The sequence below is a fragment of the Hyaena hyaena genome, unplaced genomic scaffold, assembly GCF_003009895.1.
Source record: "Hyaena hyaena isolate Hyena2069 unplaced genomic scaffold, ASM300989v1 scaffold_1294, whole genome shotgun sequence".
Taxonomy (NCBI): Eukaryota; Metazoa; Chordata; class Mammalia; order Carnivora; family Hyaenidae; genus Hyaena; species Hyaena hyaena.
Window position 1 is genome coordinate 259,641 of NW_024081927.1, and position 19,069 is coordinate 278,709.

The 19,069-nt window shown below is 40.4% G+C and overlaps 1 protein-coding gene across 7 annotated transcripts in view; it reads left to right on the top strand.

Moving 5' to 3' along the window:
* EPB41L4A (erythrocyte membrane protein band 4.1 like 4A) overlaps nt 1-19,069 on the top strand; it is a 260,908-nt gene that overhangs the window by 215,706 nt on the left and 26,133 nt on the right. For 5 of the 7 annotated variants that reach the window (XR_005526708.1, XM_039223213.1, XM_039223214.1 and 2 more), the window contains 2 exons: nt 6,853-6,900; nt 7,870-7,947. The exons of the other annotated variants lie outside the window; for them this stretch is intronic. Coding sequence is in view for 4 of the 5 variants with exons in the window: in XM_039223213.1 (XP_039079144.1) it covers nt 6,853-6,900; nt 7,870-7,947 (126 nt within the window). In the remaining variant the exon portion in view is untranslated. The remainder of the gene's footprint in view (nt 1-6,852; nt 6,901-7,869; nt 7,948-19,069) is intronic. 7 annotated transcript variants of the gene reach the window in all.

The following is a 19,069-nucleotide window of genomic DNA, read 5'->3' on the forward strand; positions in this document are numbered from 1 at the left end:
ATAATTGAACATGTTGAGCAGATGGTCATTTTGATTTTAATATACTTGGAAATGAATTTATCAAGTTTTGCTAAAGTATACCAAAATTTACATTATTTTTTCCCCCAAACTAATTGCTTGAAATAGTTTGGAGTATTTGCATTCTGAAATCTAGACTTAATGACTTCTATAGAGAGATACTTTTTTTGTTGCTTCCTGTGAAGTACAGATAAGTAATTGTGGTGAGTGGCTTCAGGGTCCTTTCTCTGACACAGTCCAGGGGAAAGGCTATTTTGATTTATAGGGAAGAGAATCTTGTTGTCCCAGAGGCCGTGGAGACTTCTGTCCAGTTATGTGTATCACTCGAAAGGTCTTTTACTGGACATATGTGTTTTGAGACTAGCCATTGCTACGTGTTGGCAAAGAAGAGCTAAAGCTCATTCTTTGTTTCGTTCCACTGTGAATGCCCTCTGAATGTCCCTGTCCTTGTCAGTCTTTTTTTATCTTCACAGATACTTACCTTGCCCCTGGGCAGAAATCCTTACATAGCTAGAATAACTCTGACATTTAAAATTGAGATTTGTGAAAAGCATAGAAGAATCTCAAGGACTTAAAATTAATAATGGGATTCTATTATTCTGTTTTGTAATGGATTCCAGGATAACATGTTTTGCAAAAGATAGCAAAATTTTATATTTTGCCAGTTGTTTGTCATTAGATGAGTACATCTGTCAAATTCTGGCTGAGGTTAGAATACTGATCCTTAACCTTCTTGGGTGACAGAACTCTGAGAATCTAATGAAATGTTGGATCATTCCTTGGGAAAATTGCATAATTAAATATACATACACACTTTCATGTAATTTTCTTGGTTCACGGAGACCCTGAAGCCTGCTTTAACTGTTCCTGTTCTAGTAAAAGAAAGCCAGCCTACTTTCTGACAGTACAGTTTTCACCCGTATGCATCTTTGCACTCAGAAATGTTTACTGAGTGCCTACTTTATGCAGGCACTGTGTTAAATATCACCAGAGAAAGTCCCTGCCCTTTGGGAGTTTACAGTTTGTTGAGGAAGAAATATGTGAATCATATAAATGCATGTGCACTGAGGACATTTATATATTCTTTTTTTTTTTAATGTTTTATTTATTTCTAGGAGAGAGAGAGACATACAGACAGACAGCGTGAGCAGGGGAGGGCCAGAGAGAGAGGGAGTCACAGACTGAAACATGCTCCGGGCTCTGAGCTGGCAGTCAGCACGAACTGCCACGAACCGCAAGATCATGACCTAAGCAAAAGTCGGACGCCCAACCGACCAAGCCACCCAGGCACCCCGACATTTATATATTCTTGAGGGAGAGTTATGTGGTGCTTAGGGAACTTTTAAAAAGTTTGTATTGAAACCTAACATGCATATGGAAAAGTACATGTGTCCCAAGAATAAGCACTTGATAACTTTTACCATCCAAATACTGTATAACCAAAACTATTAGGGGAAGTTTTGTTGAGTTACTGAGTTAAGGAGCCATGTAAAGGTGCCCAGAGGATGGATGCTTCAACCCGAATCTGAGACAAGAACAGGCAAAGAGAGGTGGAAGAGATGGCAAGCTCAGAAGCTTTGGAAGCCTCTGGGAAAGAGTGGAGAACATTTCATGAGAAGGAGAACAGGCTGCTAGTGTTGCTCAAGCATAGAGAGTGAAGAGAAACGTGTTAGAAATGAATCCAAAGAGAAACACCTTCTAGGACACCTGAGCCTTGTTGAGGATTTGGGTTGTTAGACCAGTAGGTTTTTGAAGGAGGTTATAACAAGATCACATCGGTATTGTGTGAAGATGAGCCTTCCTGTCCTATGGAGAAAAGGTAGAAGAGGCAGTAGTGGAAAGAGAGAGCCTGGCAGCAAGCCACTGTGCAAGCAAGCCCTGGTAAAGGCTGATGGGAGCTTGGGCCAAGGTGGTGATGGGAAGATTTAAGGAAGTGGGTGGCTTTGAGACCCATTGGGAGGTAAAATCAGTAGGGCTGGGAGGATCGATATGTGGGGCAAAGGAATGATAGATGTCATGAATGAAATTCAGACTTAAAGTGTGATGCACTGAACTAACAGCCACTGGGATATTACAGGCTTAAAAGGGACAACTGTGAGTTTAGTTTTTAATAATGTAGAATTTCTGATATTTTTGAGAAGTTCAAGTGAAGGATTCACATGGGTCATTGAGTAGAAGTTGAGATAGATTGATTGGCTATTGGCTAAAATATAATGTAAATTGAAATATAAAACAGAAACGAGGTTGTCTAGATAGATATTATGGATAGAATGCAAAGACCAAACCAATGATAGAGCTGAGGGAAACTCCAGCATTTATTTGGCTTAGTTGAAGAGAGTTACCTTCAAAGGAAATTACTTTCAGAGAAAAAAGAAAAATTATGGCCATAGGAAAAGTCAAAAGAGTGAAAATCTGCTTACTAAAAAGGTCCCTTCCCTCTTGATTCCCAGAATGCTAGATGCCAGATTTGTAACTCCCAAGCATTATACCAGAGACTCTCACTGTAAGAAAGACAGATACAAGAGAAAAGACCTACAGATACCAACTTTCAAAGGATCCTGCAGTGAAATGGTTGAGATTGCCCACATTACTTTGCTCTACCCTGCAGTGAAGCCATCAGCTAGCATGCTCTGCACTGTACAGAGGGTTCCAGTCTTTTTAGTGCCTAATTCTTAAATATGAGGAAGAAGCCATCATCACTTGGCATTTGAGGATTGCTTCTGTTTGGCAAGACAGAGAGACACAGTGAGGAGCCTTTGTATGTACTCACAGGAAATAGAGATGATTTAAGAAAGAAAAATGTCTTAGTATAATTAGCTTTAGAAAAAAGAAAATTTTGATATCAGAAGAAAAGAACAAGTGGGAATTCTTAGACTTCAAATTCCTTTATGATAATCAATAGAAGGTTTGGCAGGTAAAGTTAAGGAAATCATCCACAGAGAAGAACAAAAACAAAATAGATATGTGGAAATAAGGATAAAACTGATCAACTTTGGATATCAAATATTTAACTAATGAAATTTCTCAGGAAAAAAAAAAAGCCAGGTAAGGAAACTATTAAAAAAGTAATATAAGAAAGTATCCCACTGGACAGCAACATGCAGAAGAATGAAACTAGATCCCTTTCTCACACCATACACAAAAATAAACTCAAAATGGATAAAGGACCTGAATGTGAGACAGGAAACCATCAAAACCCTAAAGGAGAAAGCAGGAAACAACCTCCTTGACCTCAACCGTTGCAATTTCTTACTTGACATATCCCCAAAGGCAAGCGAATCAAGAGCAAAAATGAACTATTGGGACCTCATCAAGATAAAAATCTTCTGCAAGGCAAGGGAAACAATCCATAAAACTAATAGGCAACCGATGGAATGGGAAAAGATATTTGCAAATGACATATCAGATACAGGGCTAGTATCCAAAATCTATAAGGAACTCACCAAACTCCACACCCGAGAAACAAATAATCCAGTGAAGAAATGGGCAGAAGACATGAACAGACCCTTCTCCAAAAAGGACATCCAGATGGCCAAGACACATGTAACGATGCTCAGCGTCCCTCATCATCAGGGAAATGCAGATCAAAACCACACTGAGATATTACCTCACTCTGGTCAGAGTGGCTAAAATGAACAAATTGGGAGACTCTAGATGCTGGCGAGGATGTGGAGAAATGGGCACCCTCCTACACTGTCGGTAGGAGTAACTGGTGCAGCCCCTCTAGAAAACAGTATTGAGGTTCCTCAGAAATTAACAACAGAACTCCCCTATGACCCAGCAATAGCACTGCTAGGAATTTACCCAAGGGATTCAGGAGTGCTGATGCTTAGGGACACATGTACCCCAGTGTTCACAGCAGCACTCTCAACAATAGCCAAATCATGGAAAGAGCCTAAGTGTCCACCAACTGAAAAATGGATCATGAAGACGTGGTTTATCTATACAATGGAATACTACATGGCAATAAGAAAGAATGAAATCTGGCCATGTGTAGCAACGTGGATGGAACTTGAGGGTGTTATGCTGAGCGAAATAAGTCAGGCAGAGAAGGACAGATACCATTTGTTTGCACATATAGGTGGATTAAGAGAAACTTAACAGAGGACCATGGGGGAGGAGAAGGGGAAATATAGTTGGGGAGAGGGAGGGAGGCAAACCATGAGAGACTCTTGAATGCTGAGAACAAACTGAGGGCTGATGGGGGTGGGGGGAGGGGAAGGGGGGTGATGGGCATGGAGGAGGGCACTTGTGGGGATGAGCACTGGGTGTTATATGGAAACCAACTTGACAATAAACTATGAAGGAGAGGGAAAAAAGTATCCCAGACTGAATAATCAAACTTTATAAAGAGAAGCTACTGGGCATTTGGCATAATGGATTGGAAAATCAGATCCATTCCAAGATCCGTTAGCATTAAATTTTAAAACATTATAGGTTAAGAGAGATTTTTTAAACTTGAAAGGAGGGAGGATTATAAGAAAAAAACTTCATGCACAAATATTGACAAATCAGAATGGTGGCATTGGGCTCCTTAACAGCAACATCAAAGAAAGAAGATAAGCATTGCCTTCCAAATGCTGAGGGGATATTCTTTTAAATTTAGGATTCTAAGCCCAGATAACTACAATCACATAGTCAAATAAAGGTATTTTGAGAAATTCCAGGTCTCAAAAAAAAAAAAAATACCTGCCATGCAGACTTTCTTTGTTAACAACTGGAAGATATGTTCCTTCAAAAACAAGACAAGGAATCATGACAACTGGAAATATGGGATCCATTACAAAGAAGCAGAAAGAATTCCCTGGATCTTAGTGGAGAGAGTAATCAAAGTGATGTTTCTGCAGACCATCCGGATGTGAGCAGGAGGGCACAGGGGTCCCTGTGTGATGTCCTAAGACAGTCCTAAGTCCTGAGAGATGTCCTAAGTGTTCATTCAACTCAGGAAGAGTTTTGTAGCTCTCAGAGTTTAGGGGAAGAATTAGTGATAAGAATAAAGAAAACTAAGGAACTGATAGGTACATAGAAAACCAATTATTATCTCTTAAAAAATTATAAAACCTATACAAGAATGGAATTTTATTCCTTAAACACTGTATAGATCATCTGTGAACATATATAATTGCATTTATACTAAGTAAAAATTATTGAAAAATCTGGTGTAAGAACAGAGACCTCTCAATGTTATGTTGTTTGGTATACGTATGTTTGAGAATTGGGGAAATGTAAGTCATGATGAAAGCATGAGCTATGTCTGCCCATCAGAGTGTGAAGGCGCATGTAATAAAGGATTAAGGAATGGAGACAAGGAGCTTAGGGACCTCTCTCAAGAAGTTTGGTGCCTTGAAGGAGATAGGAGAGACTGGGAAAAAGATGAACAGGGATATGGAGTCAAGTAGATGTGTGTGTGTGTTTAAATAGTAGAAACTTGATAACGTGAAAAGCTGCTAAAAGAATTTTCCATAAGGAAAGTTGAATATATCCGAGGGGTAAGACAGTAGTTACTGAGAATCATTGAGAAGTTAAGAGGGGATAGGACCCACACAACACAGGTGAAGAGACTGACCTTAGTTGTGAGGACAGATCTGTAAATAACACAGAGGGAGATATAAGCAGGTTTTATTTTTGGCAACAGGAAGATGAAAGGGTTGCCATCTGATGGCTACTTTTGCCTTTAGAAGGAGAGAACAAAGTCAACTGCTGATGCAGAGGGAGCAGTGTATCAGAGGGTTGCAAGGTAAAAAGAGTTTGAAACTGCTTTGCAGAGAGTACTTAGATCACAGAAAGGCGGTAGGATGTTGTGGAGTTGGTAACATGGGTTTGTAGTGTAACTGATGTGCCCTTTTGTGTAACTCCCTGCAGCACTGCTCAGCCAGCTGTTGAAGGCTGGCTCAGAGGATCTGGATAGTTTGATTTACCCACGTGTGGGATCTTGCCCAAAAGCCTGAACCAAAACCAGAGAGTTGAAGGAAGTTTTGAGTACTGACATAGATGTTATCGAAATGATGGAAATCTCAGTCAAGTCAGGAAGGAAAGCCAAGAAGAGCTGATGGAAAGTAGCAAGGTCAATAAACAAAACAGTCCTGATGAGGTCAAAGAAAGATACAATGGAAGTATCTTCCATTGTGAATCAGGTCCTACTCTGTGCATTTTAAATGTATTAATTCATTTTATCCTCATAACAACTCTCATGGGAGGTTCCATTAAAACTGAGGCACTTAGTAGAGAAGTAAAAATCACACAACTGCTTGGTACAGGCGATGAGATTCACATTTAGGTTGTCCGGCTCCAGAGTGCATGTTTAACCAGGAGGCCCCATCAAAGCAGGGGTATAAACAGGAAGGGGAAAAGATTGTGGTCACAGACCAAAGTTTGGAGGTGGTTACAGATGGTAAAGTCCAAAGTGTGGCCATGATGTGGATTACTGAGTTACCGTGAAGAGATTATTGGAAAATGGTTAAGGGCCAGGGTGTTGACAAGGGCATACAAGTGAGAGCTGACGTCAGTCAGGTTATGGCAGAACTTGATTTGGCAGATGGCAGACCTAGGAACTGCAGACAACTCAGCACTGGATGAATGGAACTTAACAGACGTGTTGTGCATTGCTGTTTGTAGATGGTTTGCAACCTCTGTTAGGTTGCTGGCTTTTTGAAACCAGTCAGTGTTCAGTTCTACCTCAGAGACTGGACATATTGTGTGATTTAAATATTTGGTGAATGAAAGAATACAAAGCAGAGATGCATTAACTGAAGTGAAACTCATTTTGCTGTGCTTTCCTTAACCAATTGATCATGCTCTGTTTTCCTTAATATCTTCATTTATTTGTTTTCATAGGAAAGCCCATAACAGTGGTGAAGACTCAGATCTAAAGCAAAGGAGGAGGTAAAAAAATAAAAATGGAAGGAGGGTCAAGGAGAGGGAGGAAGAATTAGCACTACTCAGAGTTGAAGCAAGAATGGGGATGTTTTTTGTTGTTGTTACAATTTTATTAGTGACTGCTTTAAGGTTATTATTAAAAAATTGACTTTCAAATGTCAGTTTTGGCTTCAGTCGGTTCTCAGTCTTACTTCTCTAGCATTCTTGGCAATTTCTCCTTTTTTCTGCTCCATTGTATCTCAGAGGAACTGTTTTGGTTATCTATTGCCATATTAAAACTACCCCAAAACTTAGTGGCTTAAAGCAACAACCATATGTATGTTGTATGATTCTGCTGATGAACAGATTAGTGTCACATGAAGGTGCAGTCAGAGAGCAGCTGGAGCTGGAATATTCAAGAGGCCTTTCCCATGTATGGTGTTTTGGCAGAATAGTAGAAGGCCTGGGGCTTCTTTCTCTCTATGGCCTCTCTACCTGGCTTGTCTAGGCTTCTTTAGATGGTGGCCGGGAGGAAGCAGGAGCTACCAGCCCTGTTAAGAGATAGTCCTGAAGCTGGCAGAGCATCCCTTCCATGTCATTCTGTTGATAAAGTCAGTCAAGGACCAGTGCTAATTCAAGGGGAGGGGAAATAAACTCTACCTCTGTCAATGGGTGTCGATGTGACGGGACTTTGTATCTACCACAGGAATTTAGAGCTTTGCCATGTCACAGTTCTGTTGGAAGTGCTTGATTTTGTGGTCTTTTTTGGGAACCTGGTGACATTTGCCTTAACCTGCTTTCACATGTCTGTAGACTCATTCGAATATCTGACTGAACTGAGGAACACTGACTGAAGGAGGGATGATATAGCTCCTTATGTTTGGGCTTAATAATTTCACTGCAAAAGTCATTCCAAAGAACCAACATGAGCCTTCCTGAAATATTTTTGTCATAAATGTGGGTTTTTTTCTTTTGTTCTTCTCATTTCGTCTTCAGGTCACGCTCACGCTGTAACACGAGCAGTGGTAGTGAATCAGAAAATTCTAATAGAGAGCACCGGAAAAAGAGAAACAGGTAATATCGGAAACCATAGTTATCTGGAACTCCAAAATCAGAGGTGGCTGCCGGTGGTAGAAGCTGTGCATCCTCTACTTTTAAGCCTGATTTTCTCCTCTGTGTGTAAGAAGGAAACTGGCACTGTTTTGAAGCACTATGTTAGGAAACTTCAGCTCTTTGAACTGAGTGTCTGATCTTTATAATAAGATTATTAAATAACTTGGCAATCAGTGTCTCTTATTAATTAAAAAATATGATTTATATTTATGTGCAGTGTGTAGTGAGTTTGTTTAAAGATGGTAAGAAATTTTGCCATTTTTAGAGGGATTTCTCCCTGAAGTATCTTTTAACATGATATCACTGTATTTTGCCAGCCAAAACAGACTCATTATTTCATAGATCTAATGGTTTCAGCCTCATCTATGGCGTGAAAATATGCATTGATATTCATGTAGGGCACATATAATTAGATGGATAAATGTATTTAGTTCATATCTTTTAAAGACTCATTCTTAAGAGCTTGTTAATAATATCATTTGACATGCACTCAGTATTAGCGATAGCTTAATGCCTTAATCAGTTTTCCGTAGTCCCAAAATACTTATTGAAAACAAGTGTTCATATAGTGAAAGGGCACCATACGGGGAGTGGGAGGGATTTGGTTGCTGGTTGTCTCAGCTTCTCACCCGGTGGTTTCCAACCAGGGGCATCCTCGTCCTGCCCTTCTACTCTCTGAGGGTATTCCGCAATGTTTTGAAACACTTTTGGTTGTCACAGTTGGGTGGCCCCCCCACCTTGATCTTGGCCAGGGGTGCTCCTAAATATCCTGCAATGCACAGGTCACAGCCCTCTTCCCCCCAAAAAGTATCTGGTTCAAAAAAATGTCAGTAGTGCCACCTCTTGGAAACTCGTTTCCACCTCGTGTGGAGCTTTGGCCTGGTTGCTTTACTTTTCTGGGTCGTCCTTTTCCCTTGTGTAAAGTGAGGAAGTCAGGTGAGATAATCTCCAAGGTCCTTCTTTCGTACTTGGAGCCCTCGTGCTTGGCACACACTGAATTGCCCTGCCTACCTCTAAAGCCCGTGTCATAATAGCCCAGACAGCATTGTAAGAGCGGATCATTTCCTTCGGAAAGTTTTCTCTGTGGAGCCTTCTTGGGCTGGAGTCACACTAGATAGAGGTGAGATCTCAGTGTGTTATGACACCATTCTCAAGGAAATGATTACAGTTTCTACGTCTGTAAAAACCCAAGTGTGGAGGGTCCCTTTCCCTTAGGTAACTTCTTCCTACTCTGAAATTCAGTATCTGCATAAACAACACAAAACATAGCAAAAAAACAGATTTTCCTCCTGTTTGTACTTACTGATCAAGCCAGTATCTTAACAGATTTATTTGTTTTGCTTGTTATATTCTAAGTTGTGCTCATAGGTGCTCTGGTCTCAACTTCTCAGAAGGTGGCCTGTTGAAAAACATGGTCTCTTGGGGATGCCTGGGTGGCTCAATCCGTTAAGCGTCTGACTTGGGCTCAGGTCATGATCTTGCAGTTCATGAGTTCTAGCCCCGCATTGGGCTCTCTGCTATCAGCACAGAGCCTGCTTCGGATCCTCTGTCTCCCTCTCTCTCTGCCCTTCCCTCCCCTCTCAAAAATAAACAAACATTAAAAAAAAATTGTCTTGGGGCCCAAAGGGCCCCTGGTGACATTTGCCGTTACAAATGAAACACCCTGTAAAAAGTTGCCAACAAATCCTTAAATAGCCCATTCCGGATCTAGTTGCAGCAGCTTTAATATTCCTCATAGGTGTTTTCTCCCTCACGAGTTTCTCCCTTTGCCTTCCACAAGCAATTTTGTAGATTGGCTTTGTTTCTAGTGTATTAGTGTATTCTAGAGTGATGGTGGCTCTGAATGGTATTACTCTGTAAGGTATTAATGAGAAATCACTTTCAAAACACACTCTGACCCAAAAGCTTTCCAACTCATTTATTTTGCCTATAGAAATACTGCCCCAGGGTTACATAAGCTGCTTGTATCTGTAGAAGATGGGGTCTAGGGTCAGGCTCTACGGGGCCTAGCAAAAACTGGGCAGAGGGGGAAAATATGTCTTTCTCCTGAAGTGTGGTTCCTCAGATGAAGGGGGGTAGACACATTATATTGCCTCTGAGTGCCATTTCCTCATTATGTTATGCTGCCACTAACCTCTCTGTCCAATTGTTAGCCTTTTAAACTACAGCCCTACTGACAGTCTTAATCAGTCTTCTGTCTGTGATAAAGGGTTGTCTCCTTGTGTCTGACTTCTTACTTGTTCAAAAACTCTTTTTTGGGGGAGAGGATGACTCTCTTCAGCCTTACCCTGCCTTAGAGTAGTATGACACAGCCAAGCTCTCAGCAGCATCCTTTGTGTTTTTATTAAAGGAACCTGGTAACCCTAGAATGGGGCAAACTGAATCCTGAACGTGCTGATGTGCTACTTCCTGCCAGCAAATTCTCTAAATTCAGCTCCAATACTTCATTACCTTTGAAACCAGAGCCTGCACTTGACACACTCCACCTTCCTGTCTCCCTGTGGGAACTGTAGCCCAGGACAGCTGGGCAAAGACTGTGCAGATTTGCTTTGTGAATGTTTTGGAGCCTCTGTGTCCATTGGAACTCTGGGAAGAGTTAGGGTTACTTTTTGGAGACCGTGTGTATTCTTTGTGGTCTTTGGGATATTGTTCCCATTGTCACTCCTTGCTGTTTTTTTTGTTTTTGTTTTTGTTTTTTTTTTAACATAAAGGAGTCTTACCTATTAGATTTGAAGCTACTCTATGGAAATACCGAGTTTTATGATTTTTGTTTTGTTTTGTTTTTCCACAGTGTCTACTCATTAGGCTGCTTTGCTGTTTTCATGGATAACAATTTAAACATCTCTGATTTTGTGTGAGGAGAAATACAAGTTAATGAAACAGTACTTATAAGTCAGCTTTATCCAAAGCAGTACCTGTGGCTTTTAACAACCACTAAAAGTAAATAATAAGGGGTACCTGGGTGGCTCAGTCTATTGAGCATCCGACTTGGGCTCAGGTCATGATCTCACGGTTCATGGGTTTGAGCCCTGCGTCGGGCTCTGTGCTGACAGTGCAGAACCTGCTTCATATTCTCTGTCTCCCTCTCTCTCTCAAAAATAAATAAACATTTTTTTAAAAAAGAAAGATAAATAAATAATACTAATAATTCATACCAACTCTAGAAGGCTAATATTAGGAACAAGGACTGCTGTTTAAAACAGTTCTAGTTTGAGAAACATGTACCTGTAGGTAAGTACCTCCTCTCTCCCCTTTGGGTCCAGAGCTAGTCGGGAGTTACTGAGGCCAGATAGGTGAGGGTTCTGTTGTCAGTGGTTTATTAACACTGGGCTTTCATTCCACGCTTTTCCTACAGCCCTAAAATGCTCGGCTTCCTCCGTTATTTGGGGGAGTTATTGATATCTTTCTTTACATCTTTCCATCTTAGTTCTTTCTTTACTATTTTTATAATCTGGATGAGTATCCTGCAGTTTTCTAGGCTTTGAGATTTGAGAAGACGGTTTTTACTCCTTTTTTATAATTAGCTAGAAGTTGGGACACTGTTTGTTGTTATAACATCTAAGATACAGAGGCACCTGGGTGGCTTAGTCAGTTAAGCGTCTGACTCTTGATTTTGGCTTAGGTCATGATCTCACGGCTCATGAGATTGAGCCCTGCATTGGGCTCTGCACTGGCAGATTGGAGCCTGCTTGGGATTCTCTCTTTCTCATTCTCTCTCTCAATAAATAAATAAACATTAAATAACATCTAAGATGACAAAAGCCTTATTTTCACCTTAGTGTCTCTGCTTATATCTTCATCTCTGTCCTCCTACTTCCTTTTTAATCTATCACATTATTTTTCCTCACTCAGTTTCTTTCTTTTTCTTTTCTTCTCTCTACTCTTTCTTCCTTTCTTTTGTCTTCTCTGAGTTATGCCTCAACTTAGGATCCAGGGAAGTGTCAGAAAAAAACCCGAGGATGTGGGTCAAGGTCTCGGTTCTGTCATGTACTGGTATGTGACTTTGGGCAACTCTTTAAACCAATTTAAATCTGAGTTTTCTCATCTTTAAACTGAATGTATACTGATCTTTGTTGTTGAATGGGTCACTGAAAGATAGATGAAATATAGGAAATGAGCGAGTTTGATGTTGGAATCATGTAATCTGATCTCTGACCTTTGAAGCTATGGCCTCTGTCTGTTTCCTCTTTCCTCCACCCCTTTTCCAGCTTTTCCCACTTTTCTTTAGTCTCCTGTTCCTTTCTCTCACCTTCCCTACCTTATACATTTGGTTATTTTCAAACCAGACCTTCTTATCCTCTGATTCATCAGTAGGTTTTAGTATGTTTTATGTCCCTGTGTGTTTCCAAGTGTACAATTTTCTGGCGATAGGGTCTGTAGCTTTTGTCAGATTCTTAAGGGGGTGTCTTCATGACTCCCAAACAGTTATAAACTGGTCATTATGATCTCAATAGGGAAGAATAGATTGATACTGGAAAATGAAATTGGCACTTCAGTTCACAGGTAAGATTAACAACTAAAATGCTTAAGTTTTCTTTAGGGATTACTTACTTTGCTCTACTGATTTATAAAACAATCGGTTCAACTAAATTTATCTAATTAGGAACCTACCAAGTACAAGGCAGTAGGAAACTAATGATCTATGTGGATATTAGGTTATATTTGTTTTTATGAGTTGGAATTTTGAATCTAGCACCTGAGATCAGAAGGCTCTGCCAGCCTGTCTCTATAGGTTTGAGCCTATGGGCCTTGCTCTGGACTTGCCCAGGATGTATGTTGAGGGAGAACCTAGGAAGTAGACTTACCAGAGTGAAACCTTTCACAAACCAGCTTTCCCTTAAGATACCTTGAGCTTAATGAAATATCCTTTACATTCAAAGACCCCAGTCTGTAAAGTACCTTTTGTGCTATTGATGAAAATCAGCAGTCCTTTGAGCATTCACTGGGGAGTATCTGTGGATTACTTAGTCATTAGCTTTGATGTGTTGCTAGGCTTTTAGGATTTTGAGGTGGGAGATTAGAAGGGGTGGGGGACAGTGATAGAGAAGTTGTCTCGTGTCTTTTGCATAAGCATAAAAGTGGAAAGGATTTAAAGAGCAAGAGAAATGGGCAAATGGACAACAAAATCATTTGGGCATTTCCCTACCTTTCTCCTTGGACATGTACATCATCAACACATGAGTTATATATGTGAGGCTGCGTGTGTGTGCGTGCACGCACACACACACATTGGTACGATAGAGTACAGATCAAAGAAGCAGGGAGACTATGTTACGAATTTGACCCTACTTAGAAGAGCTCTGTGGCTAGTTGCTGGTTGCTTTACCATGTGACTCTTGGTTTTCCCACACGCAAAGTGGAATAAAGCCTGCCCTGCATACCTCACGAGGTTTGTAAAGATCCTTTCTACTTTGAAAAGTAGAAAGTGCCCTGCATGCATACGCAGATACTATTAGATTAATGAGAACATTCAGCACTGCTCAGTTTTTATTTGAAGTCCCTGATAAATCTGTAAAATAGGACTCTAACAAAAAAGAGAGGTCATTGTTTCTAATAAATGTTTTTAGAATTGCTTCTTCCCTAGGGACAACCTGGTAGCTCAGTTGGCTCAGGTCATGATCTTAGGGTTTGTGAGTCTGAGCCACGCATTGGGCTCTGTGCTGACCATCTGGAGCCTCTCTCTCTGCCCCTCCTCCGCTCACCCTCTGCCTCTGTCTCTCAATAATAAATAAATGTTTAAAAAATTTTTTTAAAGAATTTCTTCTTGCCTTTTTTTTTTTTTAATTTTTTTAAATGTTTTTTTTTTATTTATTTCTAGGAGAGAGAGAGAGAGACAGCGCGAGCAGGGGAGGGCCAGAGAGAGGGAATCACAGACTGAAACACGTTCCAGGCTCTGAGCTGGCGGGCAGCACAGAACCTGATGCGGGGCTCGAACCCACGAACCACGAGATCATGACCTAAGCGAAAGTCGGACGCTTAACCGACTAAGCCACCCAGGCGCCCCTCTCCTTGCCTTTTAGATGTCTTTAGAGTCTCTATTTGAATAATGGGTTAAAATGGTTTTAAATATTAAATGCATCCCACTAAGTCTTTTATATTATTGTTTAAAAAACGGGGGGGGGCATCTGGGTGGCTCAGTCTTTTGAGCTTTCAACTTTGGCTCACATCATGATCTTGTAGTTTGTGAGTTCGAGCCCCTCATCAGACTCTCTGCTGTCAGCACAGGGCCTGCTTTGGATCCTCTGTCCCCCCTATTTCTATCCTTTTCCCACTCATGCTCTCTCTCTCTCAAAAATAAGCATTTCAAAAAATTTAAAAAGATGGGGCTCCTGCGTGGCTCAGTCGGTTAAGTTTCCGACTTAGGCTCAGGTCATGTTCTCACCGTTCGTGGATTTGAGCCCTGCATCGGGCTCATGCTGACAGCTAGCTCAGAGCCTGGAGCCTGTCTTCAGATTCTGTGAATCCCTCTCTCTCTGACCCTCCCCTGCTCACGCTGTCTCTATCTCTTTCTCAAAAATTAATAAAAGACATTAAAAAAATTTTTTAAATAAATAATTTTTTTAAAAATTTTTTAAGAAAGGAAGAAGAAAGAAATTGTCTTCTATGGCACTGTACCTAACATGGGTGACACATCTGAGTAGAGAAAATCTAGAGGATGAAGATTCTGGAGGGTTTTCTTGTTGTTAGAGTCATTAAAAAAAAAAAAAAAGACTTTATTACCTTTGTGCCCAAGGAAAAAGATGAGTTTTGAATGATAACAAGCTTAAACCAGTGGGTATTGTTTTCCCCAATAGCCTGAAAATAGGTTTCCTTCCCTATCACTCTGTCCCTAACTTAGGGAGGGGCTACAAACAAGGTAAAAACTGTGGATATGGAGGGGGCAGTTTATGCAAAGCCAACAAAAACAGTGCTCACCATGTTACAGATTGTAAGGGTTACTGATTTTCACTTTAATAAGTCATATCAAGATTGGGGTATTTGATACGGACGATTTCAGGCTTCCAGGGCATAATCAAAGTTGATAGAGATGACTGGTAGTGCTAAGCTGTGGCAACCAAGGAATGCTGTCAGATTACTGAGCGAGGGCAAAGCAGGTTGCAAAATTATGAAGACAGAATGAGTTTGAAAGGGAAATTGCACCAAAGGTAGCCCATTTTTGTAGGGAGAGCCTAAGGAATAAGTGGAAGAGACAGAAACACCTTTAAGGGCGAATAAGAATAATATATTGATGGTGAGGAGAGGTTGGGAAAAGCAAATGAATTTTTTGCTTGCTGGTCCTTGGGAAGTTATGTCGACAGATGCCTGGAACCAACATAAATTTCCCAAGGGAAGGAATATTACTGAAAAAATAGATGAAGATTGGATTATAGCAGGTGATCCAAAACTGAATAAGATGATGAGAAACACAAGTCCACCATCACTTGGGACCTGCAGGCTTAATATTAGCAATGGATGCCATATGAAGCAGTTGTCTGGACAGTTGTACAATAGCTGAAGAATAGAGGTTGGTTTCAGTGTGTCTGACTGGCTCAAAAATAAAATACAAATAGAGAAAACAGAGTTTTAGAGCTAGAAGGGATCTTTGCAATAATTTGGTAGGTGAAGAAACTGAGAGTTGACCAGAGATCAGCAGTGAGCCCAGAGCTGGAACGAGACAGAGCTCGAGTGCCATGTATTGCTCGTGTCATCTTGAAGCTTCATTATACATTTGCTCCCTGGGCTGTCTTAGATTCATCATTAAACGTGGTCTTTATCCCAGGGAATGAGAAGTAAATTAAGAACTGGAATAAAGAAAGGTCCTATTAGGAACAAAACTCCTCAGGTAAAGATAGGGGGCAAAGTAAGACCCACAGAGTTTGTGTAAGAATTCATTTGGTAATATGAACTATTCAGTAGAAGAGGCAGAGCTATAATTGGGAAGTGGGGAAGGAAGAGACTAGGAATAATCATTTTCTTCATTACTGTTATCAAGTGATTATATGGCATTTCATCTTCAAAACCTTTTGCAGACTTTAAGTGTCAAGTGCAGTCATAATCTAAATTGCATAGATTGTCTGGAAAAGTAGAATGTTGAAGTTTGGCGAGATATGTAGGAAATATAATTCTCTTATTCTGAAACACTGTTGGAATATTACTTTATTCTAAAGCAATGGTCTCCCTTAAATATTAATTAAGAAATGAGAGCTTTGTTATGATAAGTCTTCCTAACCCAGCTGTTAACTCTCCTTACTTGTGGATGAGGAGATAGACAAAATATGATGAATGTAGTTATTACTTTGGAGAGTACATGAAAGAAACACTTAATATTTTTGAGGTTCACTTTAATTTTATTTAATGTTTAAATTTTTATTTATTTTTGAGAGACGGAGACAGAGCACTAGCGGGGGAGGGGGGTTGCAGAGACAGAGAGGGAGACACAGAATTTGAAACAAGCTCCAGGCTCTGATGCAAGACTTGAACTCGGAAACCAGGAATGGTGAGATTATGACCTGAGCCAAGGTCAGATGCTTAACCGACTGAGCTGCCCAGGTGCCCCTGAGGTTCACTTTTAAATGCAACATCTGAAAATGAATACATCCCCAGTATAACCTATAGTGGACTCCTTTTCTCCCCCTGAGACTCTCATGCCTGCCTGTCCTATAAGAGAACATTTTGACTTTTTAAAAGGTATTATGGCAATACAGTGCTTGCAGTGTTTTTATTCTTCAAAATCTATATCTCTACATCAAAATTAAAATATAGCAGGAGAGGAACAGAAAAGCAACACTGGTAGATCCCATACCTAGGGATAAATGAGACAAGCCAGAATCCTAGGGAATGTCTTTCACCCAAATGTCTATTTCTTTATTCTCTCATGCACAAAATAGTTCACTCCTGCCTTTTAAGGATTGGGCATTATAATATTCTTGCTTTAAGGTCTAGGATTTTTCCTTTCCACATTGCACCTGTGTTTTCTGGAGCACTTCAGGGATGGAAGAAATGACACTTTCATTCTTGTAATGAGGCACCATTAACCAGAGACCTTTTGTAAGGGTGTAATTTCAAACTTCATTACAGACTTAGGCAGCCACACAACCCCATTACTCGGGAAAATGTGCTTCTGTTGTGACTCTCCAATGAGCCTTACATTTTTAATGCACCTTGTTAGAATATTTATGAGATAGTATCACCAGTAGAGGGCATCTGTCTCTGAAACATGTGAATGTTACCTGACAGGGTTTTTCTGCCCTCTCTTTAGAGTCTTCTATTAGAAAAACATTCTTTCTGATTTAGTTTTCATTACTAGCATGGTATTGGAACTATGTGTGGTCATGCCTTAGTTTTATAATTTTTATTTTAATTATCAGAGTAAAGTCTCTATATGAAGGTAACTGGCTAAAAGTACATACTGGAAGAGAATGAGAGTGTAGTAATTGTGCTTCCTTTTAAATGTCTATCCTCTGGGTAAAGTATGTTTGCCATGCTGGTAGGCTTGACCTCTGAAAAATGTTAAAAGATGCTGACTTCCTGATGAAAAAAATTTAACATTGTGAAATTTAGTCCTGCCCATGAACTGTGCAGCAAGTTGGCTCAGAATGGAAGCTGTGGTCTAAAAGACTCCAGGGTTAGGATTTAGTAGACCTGGGTCTTATGTACTTTCCTGGGCCGTTTGAGGTGTAGGTTCCTGTAGGAGGGGAGGTAACTCCTGGCAGCCTGACATTTCCCATTGCATGTCTCTTCCTAACTCAGGGTCCCTCATGTCCTAGGAGTGTCCAAGGACTGCTCCCCCACTAGACTGTCACATGATACATAATAACATAGAATGGCTCAGCGATTGTAGGTTCTGGCTATGAAAATACATATATGTATACGCATGTGGCATTTTCAAGTGGGAATGTTTGTTTCAAAGAATGACTAATAATTATGACCTCAAGTAGTATACCTTCTCATATTTTTCTTTGGATCTATTTTTTTTAATGTTTATTTATTTAGTGAGAGAGAGACAGAGTGGGGGGAGAGGCAGGGAGAGAGAGGATCCCAAGCAGGCTCCACACTTTTAGCACAGAGCCCACTATAGGGCTCGAACTCACTACCTGTGAGATCATCGAAATCAAGAGTCAGATGCTTAACTGACTGAGCCACCCAGGTGCCCCTAGTTATTTCTAATATTTTTTTAATGCTTTATTTCTAGGAGAGAGAGAGAGAGACAGCGTGAGCAGGGGAGGGTCAGAGAGAGAGGGAGTCACAGACTGAAACAGGCTCCAGGCTCTGAGCTGGCAGTCAGCACAGAGCCCGACGCGGGGCTCAAACCAACGAACCGCGAGATCATGACCTGAGCGAAAGTCGGACGCTTAACCGACTAAGCCACCCAGGCGCCCCAGTTATTTCTAATATTAAGGTCTATAGCAATGTATATTCAATTTTAATTTCCTATGTACATGCTGTGGGAGAGAGAACTGTTTCTGAATCTGAAACATGCTATCACTGTAACCTGTTAATTTTCATAAACAGCCTATTAGAAATGAAAGCTTTAGTGAGGAAACACAGTTCAAAGGCTTGAAGTGTTTTACAGATAATTTTTTACCTAACACAATTTCTCTTTAATCTAGAGAGATTTAAGTAGTTTCTTCTTCATAAGGTACTTTACTTTTTAACTTGAATTTGCTTTACATTGTTTTTAACTTATTTGTGAAATGAATATTTGTCACCCATCCACTGATCTGCATTTATAAGCAAATCTAGATATGCAATTCGATGGGCAACCAAAAGACATCTGTTCAGAGAGGGAAATGTCTCCAGACTTGTCTGTCCTTCTTATTTTTTTTGAAGCAGTTATGCTCATTTAGTCACAGTTTTGTGATGATGACCTTACAGTTCCATGCCGCTGTCCCACACGCTGGGAGCATCAGCGTGTGAAATCAATACTCCAGAGCAGCTTCCTGAAGAACTAACAAAAACTATATGTTAAATACTCAAATAACAGGTGTTTTATTTTTGTAAAGAATACTCATGGCTCCACAGCATGACTGCAATGCATTCCAGACAGAGTTGCTTTAACTAATGCTTCTTCCCCACCTGTCCCCTGCAACACCTCACCTTTGTT